The following is a 21,840-nucleotide window of genomic DNA, read 5'->3' on the forward strand; positions in this document are numbered from 1 at the left end:
CCTGCTATGTTTTTAGAGGGAAAAACACCCATGTAGGCACAGACTTTGGAAAATCAATTCTGTTTGTTTCCGTTTTGAAAGTCTCTCCTTCCCCGCCGCCCCTCACCCCCCACCATCATTGGAAGGGGAACCATTTTCCATCACGTGGGTAGAAAAAAAATAGAACTAAAAATAAAGACCTAAAGGACTCATGCAAGGCCAAGTTGTAGGGGCTGGGCAACCCTGAGTGCCAGGAGTCAAGGGCCTCAGGACCCAGAGCACAGGGTCACTCGGGGAAGTGGGTTCACAAGACTGCAGCAGTCACAGGGGCTCAGGAGCCAGAGAAAAAGCCAGACTCCTTAAAACAGCATGTTGCCGACAAGAGCACATCTTTTGTGTTTTCATGTCTTGTCACTTTTAACACTCACGAAGCCAAGAGAAGACCATGGCTCAGAGAGGTTCGTGAAGGAATGATAAAAATACTAGTAATTTATATAATGACATCATAACTTCTAGGTCCAGTTTTCTGCTTTTTTACAGACAACTCTCATTTCCTTCCTCGCCTGTGCCCTGCTTAAGGGCAGGAAGTGGTATGCTGTCTGCAGTCTCACAGAGCTATGCTTGTATGTAGTCACACAGGATGCGACTCCGATGGCGCTAACTCCCTCCAAGGAGTCACATTCCGGAAAGGACCCACCTCTCCAGCCTGCACACGGACTAGATCCTCGCAGATGCCATGAACACAGAGCACCTGGGAGCCCGCTTCGCAGTCGTCGTATTTGGAGGCGCACTGGGGGCCATGTGTCTCGGGCGAGCAGTGACAACTGTCGGTTACACAAGAGAACAATATCAGGGCTCGTGTCAGGGTGAGTATCTGTTTCTTAGCATCAATAAAAAAAAAAAATTCCAATTTCAGGTCAATGGCATTCACGTGGAATCATAAACCAGCAAACTAGACTTACTGGCTGAAGTCTCGGAAGAAAATCACTCTGTTTTATTTCAAGAAATGGACTGAATAAATGTGTTATCTTCTCAAATACAGTGCAAGAAGGGCACAACTTACTATCTGAGCAAGACGATCACTGTAAATTCTTCTGGTATCATGCCATCAAAGAGTACTTTCAAAGGTCAGACAGCTGTAAACTTAGAGTTTGTTCAAGATGGTCAAGGGAGAGACTAACGAGTTCACTCATTGTCTGTCCAACTGGACCCACTGATAAATTCCTGACTGTTCTCTAAGGTGATTATATAACACATTGAGCAATGAGATATCCACATCTATGATAATCATTATTATATTACAAAGGGCAATACTTCTATCCATAAGAGATGTAGTTAACATAGTAACATTTCTTTCATAGTCACATTTTAACTCACAAAATGTAATGATTATATAAGACCTAAGCTAGCAGTAGGTGCTTTGTTACAAGATTTCAGTTCTACAATAATCAAATAAGCAAAGTTGTTTTAAAATTTCTTTAAACTTTATATAATTCTTAAAATTGCTGAGTTAGCTTTATATCTGTACTGCATCTTCAAAGGGGATGCAGAAGGTATGAGAATAGCACTTGAGGAAGCGAGAAGGGGTAGAGAGGGGTTACAGAGCCCAATCTTATTTATACACATCAAAACATAGTTGATGCTGTGGAGAGCCAGGCCCAGAGGTCACTATTTGCCTGACTTAGCAACGTTGGACCTCATGTGAGAAACTCGCCATTAGGGCTAAGAGTTGGTGACAAGGAAGGGGGGACCTGCATGACCATGAACCGTGAACTAGTTTCTGAGTGTTCTAGAGAGGGAGTCATCCTACAAGGTAAAGAAGTTCTTTTAAAAACACACATTGAGGCACAATGAACTCAGCCGATGTCCATGGATGAAAATGAACATGTGATTGATAGTGTGGAAAATGAAAATTTGTATGTTTGAGAAGCACCAAGAATCACTGCTCTCAGCAGAGAACTTGGTGTACCCAGGGAGGATCCCAGGAAAAACTGCTGGGGCGGTACCTTTGGGTGGGTCCTATGAAAGAAGAGATCAATAAAAGTGGCCAGAGATGAAGAATAAGAATATGGTAAGTACCACTCAGGCATTCACATGGAGAGTTGCCAGGCCTAGCTAATAAAGATAAAGAATATCCAATTAAATTTGAATTTCAGATAAACGAATACTTTTTTGGTACACATATGTCCCATGCGATTTGCAACATGAATATATAATTGTGTAAAAGCTGTTCCATTAAGAATCACATTTCTGAGCATTCCAAGGTTGCCTTTCTCAAGATAAGGTCATAGATTAATAGCAGTAGATGATTAAACTTAAAAAGAAATTCAATTATTCATTCCCTACTGAAAGCTATTTATCTTCCTCTCCTCTCTTTCTTTCCCAATTCCCCCTCTCATATTCTCTTTCCTTTTCCTCTGCACTCTCCCATTCTTACAAAGACTATTCTTTCAAAGAATTTAATTAGATGCTTGGAGATTATAGAACTTTAGACTATTTCATATGTACATTTGAGCAACTGATCCAGGTGGCTCCTTGCTCAAAGTATATTTTACCACTTGCCATTGCCAATTTTTAAAAAATCTTTAAACCAACTATTGCTAACATTCGGAGTCTATCATGTATGAGAGAACTGGGTATTCTGAACCTCATGGGACAAGACTATCCAGGTTTAAATCCTGACCATACCTATCAACTGTTGACCTCACACAATATAACTACTCTTTCTGCCTTTGATTCTTATAAAGTAATAATGCCAGTCTATAAGCACTATTTTCATCTTGGGATCTAAAGCCATTTTCCTGTAGGAAGTACTCAGGAAATTGTATTTATCTTATCACTAAGTGCTTTACTATTGGAAAATAACTTAAGATTTGAGAGGAGATTCTCGTTCATAGGCCTACAGTTAAATCCTCTCGTTTATCTCTCTTTTGCTTCTCCCTTGCTATTGTCACTTGGAGATGAGTAAATTTTAAACCTATACACTTCTCTAAGCAGCTACACAGTACACTTCCTTCATTTAAGTTTAAATAATGGGATAAGAAGAAAGAGGTGGGGAGGAAGAAGTCAAGTACTCTATGGCTTCCTTTCCATGATCCTTGAAGCCTAGTATTATCCATCTCATATTACTGGCAAGGCTCACATTGCCCAGGGCTGCAGAATTAGTAATTTGCAAATGAATTAAAACCTATGTCCCTGTTACTCCCTCCTGCACCACTGTTTTTCCACATCATATCCCTACATTGAAAAAGGTAAAGCTAGATGAAGACTTTCCCTTGTTATGTGTCTTTTTTTTTTTAGCATGACAAATGTTTGTATGTAAAATGTATTCTTATAGTATCTAGATATGCCCTTAAAGAAAAAGAGTAATGAATTATATACTTCCCTGCAGAAGTCACTTTTGAAAATCTATTGCCGATTTGGTTCCCGAGGAACAAAACTGTGCTTTTCAGTCTTCAAAATCACTGCAAGTGCACTTGGCAATTGAGAAGAGATCAAATACACTTTCCTAGTCATAGTTTAACTTACTTTAGAGTCCATGGTTCAAAGAGGTAATAAGTTTAATACCTAACTACCATCTGAGCTAAAACCAGATCATCCTCATCCTTTAAGCTCTCCATGATTTAAAATCCACCAGTGATAAGAATGGAGATAAATGAAACGAAACATGCTAATCATAATGTTCCTGGAGGTTAAAAACAAAACAGAAACAGAAACAGAAACAGAAACAAACTCTATATTTTTCTCCAGAAAGCCTTCTTGATCTCAGCCTGAAGTACAGATCTCAGCCTGAAGCATCTAACATCCGTGCATGGCAAGTTTGGATCACCAAGGGCTATCTTAGTGCAAAAGAAGCAGGGGAACAATAACACTCAATTCTTCAGAAGAAAGAGGCAAAAACAGCATTGAAAAGTGGTAAAATATTATCCATGGTAAAATAGTATCCATTTTACCATAAAGTGGTAAAATATTATCCAATTCTTCAGAAGAAAGAGGCAAAAACAGCATTGAAAAGTGGTAAAATATTATCCTTATTTTACCAAAAGTGGTAAAATATTATCCATGAAGCAGCTGAGGGCAAGACCTCCAGCCATAAGATCTCCTCAGTGGAAACGCACAATGGTTTTCCTTGTTCTACTTTCAATCCTCTAAAACATCATTTTAACCAGAAATTTTTCTATGAAATAGGACTTCCAATTAATTAGCATTTACATAGTGCCTTATCTTTCAAAGGTCTTTATAAGTACGAATTGTTTATCCCTTTAAATAAAGACTCTTTTTTTCTTCCTGAGTAAATGGGCTCCCAGGGTCAGAGACCCCAAAAAGAGGCCCCGAAGTCAGAGCAAACTCTGCCCTGCTTTATGGCTCCGTTTCTGCAGCTCCAGATTAGTCAACAGGAGCTCAAGTTTTTGTGGTTTTTTCCCTCAAGTTTAACTTTAGCAAATGTCTATCGAAGTTTCCTGGAGTTACTAGCCTCAGAGAAGCTACTGATGAACAAGGATGTAACGTCATGTAGTTAATAGAACTCAAGAAAGCATCTGATTGCTGTTTCACTGTATACAGACTTGTGTGAAACAAGAATTTAATCTTATACTCATCCACATTTTTCTATGTACTTTTTTCCTTCAAAAGTCTCTATCACAAGCCGGAATTAGAACGTTTACATTGTAGATAATAAAGTGGACTTCATGAGGCTTCCTAAACTATCCCCATATCAAGAGGAAGAAACCAGATTAAATGCTCTGCTCTCTAATGTCCTCCAGCAAATCTATAAAGGACAGAGATTAGAAAACAAAACCATCTCCAGAGTCAGCACAATGAGTTTTTAGGCTTTCTTTTATAGGTGAGTACAAGAGAGAATTCAGCATTGCTCTTAAAAGCTGAATTCATTGTTAAGGAGGCCCCCAAGAGAAAATAAATAAATATTCTCCCTCCACCCTGCCAATTTGTATCTGGACAAAGAACTCTCATCCCTAACATGAAATAGTTATGTTAAAGTGTTTTTTTTTCTTTTTTAATTGTGAGGCTTAATGGGAAAATATAATGTGCTGGGGGGGAAAAGATTTTGCCTCGGTCTATGGCTCTCATCCCACTTGCACATCTTTGACACTCTGTTGGTTTGCAAGACCCCAGAAGACAGTGATGATAAAGAAAGACCAGAGTGAGATCTAATTTGCAGGACATTTCTGGAGATCAGGAAGGCAATAAAGCATTAGCGCTAGGAGTTGGGACATTTGCTACCAATATCTCCAAGCAACAATTCTCCGTGATAAATGCTCATAAACAGAAATCAGAGATAATGCTTTCAAGAGAATGAAAGATGAGGTACACATTCTAGACCTAGCCCAGCCATGAATGTTTATAAACGCAGGAATGGGGTGGAGGGGTCATTTAAGTGAGAAACAAAGTCCTGAGAGCAAAGGCTCTTTAATAACATAATACTTAATTTAAGTTAGAGATGGTTAATTTTGGTTTTGCACAATGATGAACTCATGGATATATTTACCAGAAGTTTCAATGAGTTAAGCTTACAACTTAGAATGAGCAAAAATGTTTTAAGATTAGATCAAAAGAACAATTAAATGAAAAAGAGAAGGATAGTGACTGCTTTTTGAGGAAACAGTGTGTTAACGGATGACAAGAAAATAGAAAACAAAATTACTGTACTTATTATTGCTGGAAAGAACAGAATGAATATTGTTACAGGAAATGGAAGGATGAGATGACAGAGACAGCAGTAAGAGAACAAGTAATGGCCCTTAACTCCACGAGATTACACCCCAGAGTGCTGGAAGGCTGTTCACACCATAATAAAACCAATTTCTTTATCTTTTAATAATCACAGACTACAAGAGACCAACTGAAATATGGGGAAAGACAATGTCCGGAGATTTTTTAGAAAGTGATTTTAAGAAACTATACAGAAGTAAGTTTGACATCGACCTGCCATAAAATTTTAGACTTGATTATTTAAAAAGATAATGTGTCGAGCAGCATAACTTTAATGACCAGTATTTCTAGAGTCTGATGGGAACCTGGATGTGTCATGATGCCTGACAATGCTTAGTGAGGGGAGGGCAGTTTTCCTGGAGAGGGAGGCGCCTGAGCTGAGCAGGAGAATGCTGTAGACAAGCCACCCTGCAGAGACAGTCACAGGAGAAGACGGGGCTGCGTGATGACTGTGGTTGGTACGGGGCCTTGTACCTAACTGAAGGCAGTGCAAGTTAAATATTTGGAAAAAAAAAAATCCTCAGTTTAATTTCTGATCTTTTTATGGTCAACATTTTACTGAGCACCTGAATGGAGATATCCTTGTTAAGTCGGTTAGCTCACTCATGTGTTAAATGAGTACAGCAGTGGCTCACTACGGTGGTGAGGGGCCCCTGTCGACAGAAGAATGACCAAACCTCTAAAGGATTTTTATAATAATTTATTTGGACCAAAGAGGCTATGCCTGGAAGAGAGATGTCAACGGACCAAGAAAAATGGTCTTGAAAATAGTAGTTTACAGTTTCTTTTAAGCTCTTGAAATTGAGGAGGAAAGGCAAGGAAGATTACCCGAAGGCGGAAGAAAGCAAGGCAGAGATCAGATCACAGGAGAGTGAAGATTATGTGCTCTTTTAGGGTGGTCAGTATTAGGAGGGGTGTGAATGGTGGCTATTTCAAAGGTGTGTTAACCTAGATGCACAGGCAACAATGGATGGGGCTTGCTTAAAGCAAAGACAAGCCCTGCACTAAAGAAGTCACATGCCTGGGGTGAGACTGCCCACTTGGGAATTTATGATCAGATCACCCTGTGAGGTTGTTTTCCATAGAACCCCTGTTCGTCCACATTCTCTTCTGTTTAAAGCGGCGGCTTCAGTGCTCTGACTCTTAGGAACCCTTCAGACTCGTCTTGCACCAGGCCACCCTTATGCTCTATGCCAGCCAATGGCCTTATCCAGTTCCCCAGGGCCTCCACAGAAAGGATTTTTCGTGGGGTGAGAGTGGAGGATGCACAAGCTTTTCTTAATCTAAGTAAATAGCTATGTATACTTGAAAGCAGAGTCACATTTTTCCCCACAGAGTATCTAATTTTGCTGCTAATACAGATAGTTAATCTTGGATACTCTTAACTGTAGGACATTTTAGTCCTTCAAAAACATACCCATACACACACACACACACACACACATACACACGTACATACACACACACATATATGTGTATATATATATAATATATTTAAAATATATTTTTTAAAAATATACATTTAAAGATAGGCAAAAGTGACCATCAATTTTGAATTAAAGCTTTCAGAGACTTTACATGTTTTCGTTCAACCCTCTGGCGCTCCTGACTTTGGCCATGGGAAGAACTTTTCTGCTGATCCTCCAGCCACAGCCCAAGAATGAGACATGCAGACCCAACCTGAACAGAAGCAGAGCCACCATAGCCAATCCACAGACCCATGAGTATGAAAAATAAATGCTTGTTGTTTAAAAAAAAAGAGTGAGAAAAAGAAAAAGTTACCTGTAATTCCCTGCTGTATTTATACACGTGGCTCTATTCTGGCAGCCGAAGGGTGTTCCTGTGTAAATCTCACATTCGTTAACATCAACTGAGCACAGAGGACCCTGTGTTCACATGAAGGACAAAGTCAGGTGCCACAGGTCACAGAGGCATCGGGGGCCAATGTTCATATGAGATGTTTAAGAATTCACACACGGACAATAACGAAGTCCTCGGTCAAGGCAAAGATAACAATACTAACACTAACGTCAATCTCCAGTTATCCTTCCTCTGGAACTCAGACTGCCTAATACAGCCGAAAAGCTCTTCGTGAGAAAACACCAGTTACACAAGGAGAAGCCTACGAATTCTCATTTCGCTATGGTGCTGTGCCTGAGAACATTTGACAAGTTTTTGTTAATGCAATGTCCAGAACATCTTCTCCATGAATAGAAAAGAGCAAGAAAATTTACATGGCTATGTCAAGATCCATTTAGTACTTCCAGTGGTGAACAATCTAAATTAACGCTAACCGAAATATCAGGCATGCTCTTCCATATAGTTATCCAATGACGTGAACCCTTCCTTAAGATTGCTTAGCATTTAGTGGGTTATATAATCATGCCTGTCATTGTTCGGGTTTTGGCATATGTGGTATAATCCATTCTGATTCGGAAGACCACATAATCCTAGAAACTTTGGCTGGAAAATTAAAAATGTCTGAATGGTTCCAAGGAAACCACAGATGCTGACTCACCATCATTTTTAACCAAAAACCAAGTGACTCACCTTCCACTGTGAGGGACAGACACAAAAAAAGGAGTCATAAAGATTGAGGCAGGTTCCACCATTTTGGCAGGGATTGCTGCTGCAAACCTTCTTGTCCAATGTCTGAAACAAACACAGGACAGTTGGCAAGACAATCGTGCTTGAGGCACACAGCAATGAAAGATGTGTTTCAGCTCAGGTGTGTATGAAACACTGCATTTTACTCCCAGTCAACTCAGGGTCTTCCTCTAGAGTTTAAATCATTTACTTAAAATTCTTCTTCAAATCCACTCTCTTGTAAAAAAATAAAGTGTTTCATACAATCAGTTCTATTCATATTCCTTCACTATTTACATGTGTTTAACCATGGATGGGATGAAGCATGAGAAGATTCTCGCTCTATTCTTTGGAAAAGCATCACTCACCAGAGAATAATATATTGGTTGACAAGAGTAAAGATTTCAGGTATAGGAACAATAACGGACACTCCTATTATACTAAGAAAATAAAACGGAAATTCCAGTTCTTTCGCTGCTTTTCTCATCTTTGGTACCTACAGATAAGCATTTGAAATCTGATCATCTTTTGCTGTCACCCCTCCTCCATGGGTTAAGATGACTGAACTCTTTTCATCCAAGTCTCTTTGTCTGAAATGGGACCGGCTTAGATACACCCTCCACTCCCATATTCACATGACTGCTTTCAGACCAGATTCACAGACAGACTTGCCTTTGTCTATACAACCTGGAGAATCTTACTATATGTCAGCTACCAGTTCCTATTTTGTAAGATTTGTAATGCCTTTGGGAGCAGAGAAAACTTCTTTAGAGAGGACAAGTGATTGGGCAAGGAAAGCTATTCTATTAATTTCACATGATCATAATCTAATTGTCTGTTTTAAAAATTAAAATAAGAGCCAGTTATTCATTTTTTTTTAACATTCAGCAACTCACAAAGAAAATCAGGTCTGTTCCCTTCATTTTACAGATGAACCTGAGAACCAGAGGATAGCCAACTGTCTCAGCACCATTTATCACAAAGCCCATTCTCTCTCCACCTTTGTCATAAGTCAGGGAACCGTACATGTGGGGGTCTCTTCTGGACTCTGTTTTCTCCGGTTATTCTATTTGTCTATCTTTGTGCCAATACCATAGTTAGCCTTGCTCATCAAAGGACACTCTGAAGAAAGTTAACCACGATCTCATTAAAAGTTTTCCTGGTGTACAAAAGCAACTCTATCTGGGGATTAAAAACACAAAAGCCTCTGGGTGGGGGGTGAGGGGGTCAACAGGAAATGGAACCAGTAAGCTAGTCAGGAGGAAGACAATAAAAAACAGTGGAGACTGTAATGCCCAGAGAGCACTTGCCCTATCCAAAGGCATCAAGGCACTTAGTACAAATATCATTAAAAATTCTCCCTGGGAGATGGTGGGAGGGAGGACAGTCTGATCTGATTTTGACCACAGCCCCTAGTTCCTGGCATTTGGTAGGGATAACGAAGCATTCTAGAAGCATGAAAACTCCAGTGCTGTGTCTTGCCCCACAGGTGGATAGACGCCTTGCTCATTTTCATTGACTCAAAGACACCCTTAAAAAGCCAGGACTAAGAGAGCAATGAATTATCAAAGTCAGGAAAAGGAACACATAAACCAGTTTGCCAAATTTAAAACACCAAAGGTAGAAAACAATGCTTGAAGCATAATCAAAACAGATCAAGAATATTAGGGCAGAGATTCTTAACCTGTAATTCCCTATCTCGTGTTCAAAACTGTAGGTATAGGGACATTCTGTGCATTTCTCTGGATAAAGGTTATGGCTTCCAGGAAAGTCTTAAAAATGCCAGCTATCTACAAAAAAGGTAAGAAGTCTAAAATTATAAGGACTAGTTTACAATCATGGAGTAAAATTATAAAAGATATGCTCTAAGAAACTGTTCGAATTTAATTACCAGCAAATGTACTTTTTAAAAAATTTGAAATATTTTGTGATAACTCAGACTTCTGAATTTAATGTTAGAGATAATATGTGGTCTTTCAAAGTCCTCGATGCCAGAGTCAGCAAGCTGGGTGGTGACAAGCTGACCGGGCACAGCACGCTTAAGCCCGCCATAACACCGCTAACGGGTGACAGAACAAGAGGAAGGACACGTGGACTGCTGAACTCAGAGTCAGAGGCGTCAGGAGCCCCATGACTCACATGCCCAGTGACCTTGGGCCAGTCACTTCCCCACTCTGAGACTCAGGTTCTTCATCAGCATCCTGGGACACATAAACTGTGATAAGAATTAAACTATGGGGAAAATCAAAGTCCTTGATATTGATCAGCCATCCACCTTAAAATAAGAATACCAGCTCCACCAAAAATTCTCATGTGCTATCAGTGAAAGATGCTGGCTATCCAGTAGTTATGAGACTTACCTGCTGTAAGCTCTGAAATTGTCTCTCAAGATCCACAAACTAGAAATGGGGAGGAAAAAGCATAAAAAATTAGCTGGTTCAAAGGCATTTCATATATGTTATCCCCTTGTAGGCTTCCCTAATACCCTCTGCTGGGGACTCATTTTATCTGTTTGTTCCTTCTTTTATTGCTGCACCCCTCCTCATTCCTCTCCTTCAAGATTTTTTTTTTAAGCATTTTTTTAAAAGTACAACCCAATGCATTCATTGATTCTGGGGATTTTTATAAATGATAAGGATTCACCCAGTTCACCAATAAGAAGGCTGTTATCAGAACATGAGCAAGTTCTTGCCACTGCGTTTCCAGTCTCCTGCCCATCGCCACCTCCACGTCCTCTATTAGAGCTGTGTCATTTAGCCAAAAGGTCCATACTGACAGCGCTAAATTTCTACAGAGGGTGCAAAGTTGGTCTATCTCCTACAAAATGATTACTCAAGGAGCTGAATTAAGGAGAACTCGTTTGCTCTAATACTGTGGATGCCAGACTTACCTTGGAATGGAGCTGATGGATTTGACTAGAAATATTTTGAGGCAGACTAATTGTGCTTTTTAAATCTGTAATATCATCTTTGTTTTTCTGGATCTAATTTTAAAAAGAAGAAGAAGAAGGAAGAGGAGGAGAAAAAGAAAGAGAAGGAGAATGTTAGTGAAAAAATTATGTCATCATAAAATTTTAAAATGTGAGTCATTTTCTATTTTAAGCACTAAGATCTTGCCTATTATTATAAAAACCAAAACAGTGCCATATATAATAAACATCGGACTAAAAAAGCCATGGTATAAATAATTCCATTTACCTTTTTCAGTGACAATTTACCAAGGTACTTTCCATTTGAATTTTTTCCCTATAATAACAGTTTATGAGTGCTTGTTAAAGGCTTGGCTGGGAATCAGACTGTTCGAGTTTTAAATCTTGGCTCAGCCACTCTTTGTGTGTCCTTGGGCAGATTCCGGAAGTGCTGCAGGGTTCTTTCACTTCCCTTGCACATAGGAGGGTAATCGAGCCAACCTCATGCGGTAGCAGTGAGGGTTAGATGAGATAACACATGCAAAGTGCTGAGCGCCGTGAACAGCCCACATAGTAAGCCCTAAATAAAGACAGCTTCCATGCTATGGCTTATATACCAGCACGAGCCAGCAGATAATGAGCACTGAAAACACTCAGCAAGGCAGGAGAATAATTGAACAATTCTCTTCTGTAGCAAAAGTGAACTGGTCACATCTATTCCTTTCTCTGGCCCCCCTCCTTTCCTGATCCCCCTGTGGAAGAGTCCCAGTACTACTCTCTGTACCTTCTAACTAAAGCACATAAGCCTGCACAATGAACCACCTCCTACGAGCGGTACTCCCTCTACCCATCATTAACCCTAGAGCATTGTTCTTTACAAGGGCTTGTGATATCTCTAATTATGTTTCTTGGGCTAAAGATTCAAGGTACAGACTTATATAGACTTGTTCAATTAAGCAACCATATATGGATATACAAAATTACTTCAATATATTGTCAATGCATTACCTGTTGTAAACATTCACCAACGTCTTCATCATTTAATTTAATTTTTCCTAGGGATCCAGTTCTAAATTCAATGTTTTGAGCAGACCCAGTAAGAAACACTAAATTTCCTCTCTCTGTAGCCATTCGCGGTCTATATAATTTAAACCAGAGAATTCATCAGTAATTAGCACACATGATTTTTAAATCCAAAGAACGAAGTTTCTCACTGAATAACTATAGACTTCATACACCTCCACCTTGTGCCAGCTCAACCAAATTCTCCCTATTCACCTGCCATTTCTTTCTCTGCAAACTTCCTAGAGATAGTAATTGCATACTTGCCTTATTGCAAAATGATAAATGAATAATTTGTGTATAAGAAGATAATTCCACATGTCAGTCCAAATGTTCTTCCCTATTTGTTTTTAACATCATTATTTCCCTCAAAAAACACTGCACCTTTGCTTATCTGGCTATTTCTAAAAATGGACAAGGAGCTATCAGAGCCCGTCAGTGGAACTAGTCAACTGTCTACTTACTGCTGGGGGTCACTATTTCTTTTTTGTCTCTGCAACTCCAGTCTTCCAGCTTCACCATCTGATTCAGCAAATGGCAATAAAATAACCAGACTCCAAAGAAAAAGTGAAGACATCTTCCCCACCAGCCCTCCTGGGCTGTCAGTTGAGAGGCCACCACTTCAACCAGCCGAGTGTAGGAGTTTGGAGAAAGTAAACCAGGCAAATGTACTTTGACCTGTGGAATGCCTGCAAGTTTTTTGTTCTTTCTTTCTTGCCTTAGAAGGCTAAGTTATTTTTTCTTCCTGAGAGATGTAAATGATCTTAGATCTTCGATACTTTTCAACTTGTGAGAGGTCAAAATCTACCTTTAAGTAATGTACAACTTAACCATTATCTGTTTGACCTTTGAGATGGTAACAAACTGCTTTGGAAATACCCACTAAAACAATCCTTGCTTAAGAAGCAAACACCTTTCAAAAGATGGTACTGGGAAGACTGGATAGCCACATGCAAAAGAATGAAGTTGGACCCTTACTCTACACCATGCATAAAAATTAACTCAAAATGAATCAGATACCTAAATATAAGAGCTAAAACTATTAACACTCTTAGAAGGAAACATAGGGGGAGAGCTTTATGACACCGTATTTCCCAGTGGCTTCTCGGATATGACACCAAAAGCACAGGCAAAAAAAGAAAAGGAAAAAAAAAGGTAAATTGGACTACTTTGCGTATGAAAAGATGCTATCAACAGAGTGTAAAGGCAACCCACAGAATGGAAAAAATATTTGCAAATCATATATGGTAAGAGATTAATATCCAGAATACATAGAGAACTCCTGTAACTGAACAACAAAAAAACCAATTAAATTGGCAAAAGAAAAAAACAAACTTTTGTCCAATTAAGATATACAAATGTCCAAAAAGCTGATGAAAAGACACTGAACAGCATAATCATTAGGGAAACACGAATCAAAACCGCAATGAGATACCACTTCAAACTTATTAGGAGGGCCACTATCGAAGCAGCAAACAAAAACCAGAAAGAACAAGTTGTTGGTTTGGACATAAAGAAATTGGAATCCTTGTGTACTTGACGAGAATGTAAAATGGCGCAGTTAGTATAAAATAGGATGCTGGTTCTTCAAAAAATTAAACACAGAATTACCATATAGTCCAGCAATTCCAATGCTGGGTATATACCCAAAAAAGTAAAAAATGGGGACTCAAAGAGATAGTCGTACAACCACGTTCACAGCAGCATTATTCGCAATAGCCGAAAGTTGGAAGCAACACAAATGTCCATCGATAGATATAAATGGATAAGCAAAATGTGTTGCATACGTACAATGAGTATTGTTCGTCCTTAAAAAGGTAGGAAATTTTGACACATGCTACAACATGGACAAACCATGTAGACATTATGCTAAGTGAAATAAATCAGACACAAAAGAACAAAGACTCTATGATTCTGCTCATATGAAGAAATTAGTCAAAATCTTAGAGACAGAAAATAGAATGGTGGTTTTGATAGCTGGGGGAAGGGAGAATGGGGAGTTATTGTTTAATGGGTACAGAATTTTACTTTGAAACGATGAAAACAAGTTCTAGAGATGGATAGTTATGACGGTTGCATGACAATGTGAATGTATGTAATGCCACTAAACTTTAAAAATGGTTAAAAGTGGAAATTTTTATGTACATTTAATTATTTTTGAAAAATTAAAACTAGAGCTAAGAAAATGGGATGGAAATGAGTTGCTATAGAAACTGTCTTAAAAAATAAGAGGATGCTTTTACATGTCAATTCATTGGTTTCAAAAACAGGAAAATAGTCTGTGAAAAACTTTGACGTGCTATTTAAAATTTTAGACAGTATCTATATAAAATTAACCCCTCAAATAAGGTGATGCAATGTGATATTATAGAGAAATGTAACACTGTTTTACACATGTTCTCTTCAGCCACAACAACAAAAATAGCAAAAATAGCTGGCAAGTTGCTGGTTACGTGAGGTTATACTGGAGGTCAAGTGACGAGTTTTTCACTTTTTTGTTGCTTGTTTAAGAAATAGCGTAATAATAATAAATATATTTCAAGTTAAATACATTTCTTTACATTTACATTAGTCCAAGGTTTATTTAAAAGCTTAACAACTTAGAATAGAGAGAGATGAAGGGGGAAAACTTGACACTGAACTATTTGTCAACTTTAGAATAGGATAAAGTAGGATGGGATAGAATCTCCCAACACAGGGCAATTCTAACTCTCTAAGCTCTGAACAGAACTGTTTTCAGGATTCTATTTTCCTAACAATCACTGTACCCAGCAAATATTTTAGTGCAATAAAAAAGATCTCCAGCATGATCTCAACAAGAACTTCCTTTTTTTACAGTATTTTCCTATTTTACTAATGTGTTTATTATTAAAACAAGAAAAGATCATTTCTCTGCTCCCAATCTAGGCATACAATTCCTAACTGTCCCTCATGTAAGAAAGAAAAGAGATATGTTCTTTCAAGGTCTGATTGACTTTTGGAGTTAGGGAATTTTACATCCAGCTCACCTAATCAACTCTAGCTGACATCCATAGGTAAGTCAGACCATCTGCATATGATGACTTGGTGGAAGCAATATAAAAATCAATTGCTCTTTCGGCAGCATTATTACTCATTCTGTTTACCTATCTTATTCGGAATTTCTGCAGCAGACAAATTAAAATAGTTTTAGAATCCATGTTCTCAGACTTAGAAGGTAAATAATCTCTTCTCCCCTCCCCCAAGGTCAACATTCTATAGATCTAAAAACCTGTCTTTCGCTGACTAGCAAAGCTCCTATTTCCTTCCTAATCCAGAATGCATTCCACAGATACTCTGTATGTGACCTTTATGTATTAGACATGATACAAAATGACACGAATACAAAGTGGAATACATTGCAGATTTCTCCCTCCAAAGTCACGTCTAGGGAAGACTATAGGATTGAAGGATTAAAAAACGTGCTCTGACGCTTCGCAATCAGCTCCATCATGTCCTGACTGTGTGACCCTGTTTCTTCATCAGCAGAAATATAATAATAACAGCACTGAGAGTATGTAAAATGTTTAGCACATTTGGTCTCTGGCACATAGCAAGTGTCTACTAAATATAAACTATTATTAGCATGTATATAAATATAATACCTCTCCATCCTCTTCCACCACTTAGGTTTGTGTTCCTTAAAGCAAGAAATGATAGAACTCACAGTTGACTTTAAAATCTCAGGTACAAGAAAAATCAGAGACATCTAATCTCCTCTCTTATAGAAAAAGATTCCAGAACAGAGACATGCATTAGGGACTGTGAGTGATGAAGACAACAGCTGACCTGCAGCTAGGAATATGAGGCAAAGGTAAACGGATATCTGAGATCCAGGCAAGATGGCTCCAGGAAGAAAGGAAGAACTCCACGTGGGTGGGTGGAAAGTAATATTAGATTTAAATCCAAGAGTCTTCAAGAACAGTCAACTCAAATGAAACAATCTCTTCCTTGAGGTGGAGCTGAAGAAACAGGACAGGGAGCGTTAGATCTGCAGCTGCTGGGTACTAGGAGAGGGGAGGGAGTATGACAGTACACCTAAGAAAGTCTTTATATACTTTTTTTGTCACATTTATTAAAATAAAGTTAATTCAAAACACTAATATTAATGAGTTACACATCTTAAGTTTGTAATGAGATCTGCTGTATTCTTGATTTCTACTTACCAGCCTTTACTCTCTTTCACATCTTCAACAAAGTACATACAAATATGTTTTGCTTTGCTGCAGATGGTCCACGTTATCTGTTTCTCCATCTGTATGTTCAGTGTATTGCTAACCAGTAATCCATGACCTACTGACTCCTCCCAATCCTGACCCATGATCTCACCTTCCTGCCTCTTCTTCCTCCTAGCTCCACATCTCTTCTTACAAAAGCCTCAACTCCCTCCTCTTCCTCCTTCCCTCCTTACAAAACCACCAGAATGCAATTACAAGAATTAGAATTATCTTCTTTCTTCTTCCTTTAACTTTTCCAAGACTTCTTTGTACAACCTTTGCTCTTTCTGCGCCACCAGCTTCACTTCCTTTTTCTATTCTGAATCCCGAGTCCTCACTATTTTTAATAATCTCCAATGCAAGGCACGAATGAACTTCATAAATGACTGAAAATTCACAAATGAAAATTCTGTAGTCCTTAAAAACATGCATGGAAGTAAATACCAATATACTAGAATTTCACATGAGGAGAATTGCTGCTTAAGAAAGGATCACTGTAATCAGAACACTGATAAGGACCAAAAAGAAGGAAAAAACAATAGAGAACAGAATTAACTCTGCCTGGGAATGGCAATGCAGGCTTCCCAGGAGACCACTTGAAACTTACAGAATGGATTGGAGTTCTCCAGGAAAAGTAGTGGGATCCAGAGTTTCAAAGAGAGAAAATGGCACATCCAGAGCTTTCCAGTTAGAAAGGAGCTCAGTCAGCATGGCTAGAGCTGTATGTATTTGTGGGAGATTAAATTTTTTAAATGCAGAGGAAGTCAGGTCAAGAGGGACCTTGAAATGCCATTTTAATAGGCTTAGATTTTATTTTTAAATAATGGAGAATTATGAGAGCATTTTAAGCAGGAGATTAACATGGTCAAGTTTGAATTTTACAAGCATCCCTGCAGATCCAACTCTCAGACCCAGAGTTAGTGAAGAGGTTGGAGTGTAGTTAAAGAGATATGATCTAAAATAGTGGGCAGAAAGAGCAGAAGACAGTGAGAGGGATATTTAGGATACAAGATCTACCAAAAAAATATTTGGGCAGTTGAGACAGGGAGGAGTTGATGCTCGAGTTTCTTGCTTGAGAAATTAGAAGGACAGGGGTGTCAATAATTGAGTAAAAGAGAATAATCAGAGAAAGGAGATTTTGGAGAAAATATAGCGAGTTAGGATTTAGATGCGCAGATTATCTGAGGAACATGCACCGTTTGCTGCCTCACGACCTCACTTTGCAAGTGGTTTAGTCATCGATGATGGGCGTAGGAAGATCCAGAGATGACCTAAACTACAGCCTACTACTCAGAGTGTGGTCCATGTACCCAGGACAGGCATCACCGAGGAACTTGTCAGAAATGCAAAAATCTCAGATTCAGTCTCATGCATATTGAATCCAAAACTGCATTTTACAGAGATCCTCTCTCAGCGGGTGAAGGCATCTTCATGCAAAGAGAATGCATCCGTATTTCTATTTCTCTTAGGTTGATCTTCTAATTTTCCATACCTACTCTTGTATTTTCTATCTCTGAATGTTCTTTTGTTCTACAAGCTGAGAAATTCTTTGTACATATCTTTTACAATTTAAATTGATTTAAATTTTTTAATTTTACTTTTAATTTCAAAAACTCAGAAAAAGACCCTCTCATGTTTTTTCGTGGTTGTAACATCTCCTAACATCTTACTCTAAAAGTATTACAGTTGCTTTTTGAAGTTTTCTTCTGTTTACTGCATGCTCTCTGATTTTTCTAAGTTCTTTTTCTTCTGTTTGCTTGTTTAGGTCTTTCTATGCCATGTTAGAGGCTTTCCTCAAATAATTATTGATCCTACATGTTCATTTAAATTTAAGAATAAGACACTAAAGAGTAAAAGATAAGCTTTGTGTGTACAGATGGCTTTATCATGGAGTGACTGAATGGCAAGCTGGCGATTTTGTTGGGGAACCCCAAATATCAATTATTTTTATTTTTTAATTACAGTTGACATTCAATATTATTTTGTATTAGTTTCAGGTGAACAGCACAGTGGTTTGACATCTATACAATTTAAAAAGTGATCTTCCTGATTAGTCTAGTACCCACTTGGAACTATACATAGTTATTACAATATTATTAACTATATTCCCTATGCTGTACTTAAAATAATGAACAGAGTACTTGAATAGACATTTCTCCAAAAAGGACATACAGATGGCCAACAGACATATGAAAAGATGCTTGAAGTCACTAATCATCAGAGAAATGCAAATTAAAACCACAATGAGGTATGACCTCACACCTGTCAGAATGGCCATCATCAATAAATTAACAAACAGTAAGTGTTAGAAAGGTTGTGGAGAAAAGGGAACCCTTGTGCACTGTTGGTGGGATTGCAAATTGCTGCAGCCACTATGGAAAACAATTTGGAGGTTTCTCAAAATTAAAACTAGAACTTGGAGAGCATGTCACTACTATGTTAATATAATTCCTATAACTGTTATTTTATATGCCAAAGTTTATTTTTCATTCTTACTAGCTTTATCCAAATTCCATTCTTTCATGGTCTTAATAAGCATTTATTGTAGACATAGAAAATCCTCAACAATGAGGGAAATTCAAGAGAAGTAAAGGTCATGACCTCTGTTAACAATAAAGGCATCTCTACAAATCTAGAGAACTGTAACAAAGCAAGAATATAAAGATGGGTGTGACAACATGGGACAAAATATTTACCAATAAGCTGTTAGAAAAACGGCATGTACCAAACTGAGGAAGATTATAAAACATGGTGACACTGTAAGTCGAGGAGGTTCATTTTGGAGAAAGGCGATTAGGTAAAGGTGGGGGCATTGATTAAGGGCCTTAAGTGGCACGATGAAGAATTTTGATTTATTCGGCTCTGTATCTTAAGTGAAATAATCCTATGTGATATTGCAAGTAGGCTCCTGAACTTACCTGCAGGACTGGCTCCATGCGGGAGGCATGAGAATGAGGATGGAGGGATGAAATGGAGAAATGCTTAGAAGGAAGAATGGCAAGATTCTCACAGCCTATATTCTAGATCCCATCTCATTTTGCAGCTTCAGTCTTGCTTTCATGCTTTTTTTAGTCTCTTTTCATTTTTCACATCAGTTTAAAACAACACTGTAGAATCAATTTGCGTTATTAGTCATTAATGAAAACATTTGTGAGTATAATAATCTCTTTTAACCTTTATAGTATTTAACTCATTCTCTTTTTCAGGGATATATTGTCTAAATGGTACGTATGCCAATTTTGTGATTTTCTATAAAATTTCTGGGCAACACAATATTGTTCCAATTGTCTATTCATTTTCCATGAAGCATTATATTAAATAATTATGGAAATTCATGTAAGTTCAAAACTATTCATTTGCTCATTTCATGGGAAGTTCATTACCTCCTAGGAAATTACCAAATCCACTACTGCAATGCACTGATCTTTTTGAATGTAGTGTGGTCTTGATTCAGGGAACATAATCCAGGCATTTGTTCTTTGTGCTCATTACCACAATGATTGCAATTATCCTTGAGCATAATGAAAAAGAGTTATGAGTTAATCATTACCATTTGAATAATTCAAGCTTGGCAGAGATTTTCCTGAGGAGGTAGATTGTTACAAATTATTGAGAATTTGAAGAACTTTTCTGCTTTCTTCAGATTTTTTCTATGGTTTAATAACCTCTACATAAACAAGGAGAATATAATCAGAAAATTCACATCCAGAGGAAGAAATGTAATAGAGGAATAGGGCTTCAGATAAGGAGCACGGGGGCACTAACGGCACATGTTTCTCACACACACACATACACCCCTACTCCCATACACACACACACAATCTACATATACTCAATTTTTAGAAAACATAAAATACATACTGCTAGGTCTGATGTCACTGTGGGAAAGGGACTAGCGAAGACGAGGGCACGTAGTAAAGAAACAGATTGCTAGGATCAATGGCTCCAAAAGCCAGTGAGGAAACACAACACAGCTTGCTCTACCTCCGACACCTCTTGGCACCAGGCCAAGGATTAATCGAAGCTTGAGTTCCATGAAGGAGGATTAATCGAAGCTTGAGTTCCATGAAGGAGGGAAGCAGTGAAGGGAAGGTTATCTTTGGTGGTGCCATAGGTAAACCCTCATGACATCCCTTTCCAAGGTAACCTAAAAAGAACAAAATAAGTTTTCCACTTGGTGACTCCTAAAATTCCTTGAACAAAGCAATGAAGTCACAAATTTAGACACCATTCATACTATAATGAAAGGAAAATGCCAAATTGAGCTCATACTTTATAAGGTGGGTGACTGTAGAAGTGTAGGTGATAAACAATTGCAATTTATATTGGATCCAAAAAAGGGGAAATGCAGTTTTACAACAATGCTTTTTATGTTTGATGAGAGGAAGAGAGCAAGCGAGGTAAGTGTTTCACCACTGAGGGGAAGGAAGAAAGAAGAGTTTAGGGATACTTGGCACACTACAGAACTCTGCCTCTCGTACTTTTAATTGGAGAGATACAAATAGAAGCAGTACACAGAGGCACCTTTATCTGGGGATAGGAGACTTTGCATCGATGACGTGATTTATGATAGGAGGGGTATTTTAACAAGGCTGATGCCTTACAAAAGGCCATCATTCCCAGGAGATTCATTAATTGCAGTGCCACACAGATCTGTGGGAAGATAGAAAGTGTTGTCACCAAGGGCAGGAAGGATGAGATGACCTCACCTCTCAGCTTTTTCAGTGCCATCATTATTCTAAGATCTATAAAACTCAAAGCCTTGTCCCTTTGTGAGTTGTGTGTGTGTGGCTTGGGCTATATTTATTACAGAAGTACTGCTAAATCAGGCCTTGTAAACATTCCTAGACTATGTTTAGAGCAGGCATAAACAATTCCCAAGGCATTATACACAATTCTAGTATTAAATACTTTCCCTATACATCTAATATGCAATTCTTGTTTAGGATGACTGATAGATTTCAACAAGTCATGAAAGACTATATAATGATTCCGCTATAATAGTCCGCATACATATATTCAAGTCAGATTAACTGGACAATTATATATTAGGTACCCACAATTTGTCAGCATCTCAGAGAGGTGCTGAGGAGATGGTACAAGGTAAGATACAGCTTCTGTCTTGGAGGGAAAAAGTCTGAGGAGGAGATTGTATTACATAATGCAAATAAAGTAGTGATCTGAAAGCCAGTTTACAACGATCAGATTCTACAATAAAGACTTAAAGGAGAGTATTAGTTTTTAATGAAATATTTTAAATTAGAAAACAAATATATTACATTCAATTTGCAAAGTAGGAACAAGAAAATTTAGAATTACTCTAACATAACTTCTATTATT

General features: G+C 38.2%; 2 protein-coding genes across 5 annotated transcripts in view; both read right to left on the minus strand.

Moving 5' to 3' along the window:
- The window catches only part of CUBN (cubilin), a 235,745-nt gene extending 216,188 nt beyond the window's left edge, over nt 1-19,557 (minus strand). Inside the window, exons 1-7 of one of the 3 annotated variants that reach the window (XM_015585634.2) lie at nt 19,419-19,557; nt 12,212-12,341; nt 11,186-11,278; nt 10,656-10,694; nt 8,260-8,361; nt 7,492-7,595; nt 677-803 (exon numbers count right to left, since the gene is read on the minus strand). In XM_015585634.2, coding sequence (XP_015441120.1) covers nt 677-803; nt 7,492-7,595; nt 8,260-8,361; nt 10,656-10,694; nt 11,186-11,278; nt 12,212-12,341; nt 19,419-19,447 — 624 coding nt within the window. In that variant the 5' untranslated portion in view covers nt 19,448-19,557. Of the gene's footprint in view, nt 1-676; nt 804-7,491; nt 7,596-8,259; nt 8,362-10,655; nt 10,695-11,185; nt 11,279-12,211; nt 12,342-12,729; nt 13,156-16,072; nt 16,208-19,418 lie in introns of those variants that run through there. The other 2 variants (XM_025043437.1, XM_025043438.1) reach the window with 2 other exon arrangements.
- A 359-nt stretch (nt 19,558-19,916) lies between these two features.
- The window catches only part of TRDMT1 (tRNA aspartic acid methyltransferase 1), an 80,517-nt gene continuing 78,593 nt past the window's right edge, over nt 19,917-21,840 (minus strand). The window contains exon 12 of one of the 2 annotated variants that reach the window (XM_025043440.1): nt 19,917-20,011. The gene's annotated coding sequence lies outside the window, so the exon portion shown is untranslated. Of the gene's footprint in view, nt 20,012-21,030; nt 21,154-21,840 lie in introns of those variants that run through there. The other variant, XM_025043439.1, reaches the window with a different exon arrangement.

The sequence above is a fragment of the Pteropus alecto genome, unplaced genomic scaffold (assembly GCF_000325575.1).
Source record: "Pteropus alecto unplaced genomic scaffold, ASM32557v1 scaffold11, whole genome shotgun sequence".
NCBI lineage: Eukaryota > Metazoa > Chordata > Mammalia > Chiroptera > Pteropodidae > Pteropus > Pteropus alecto.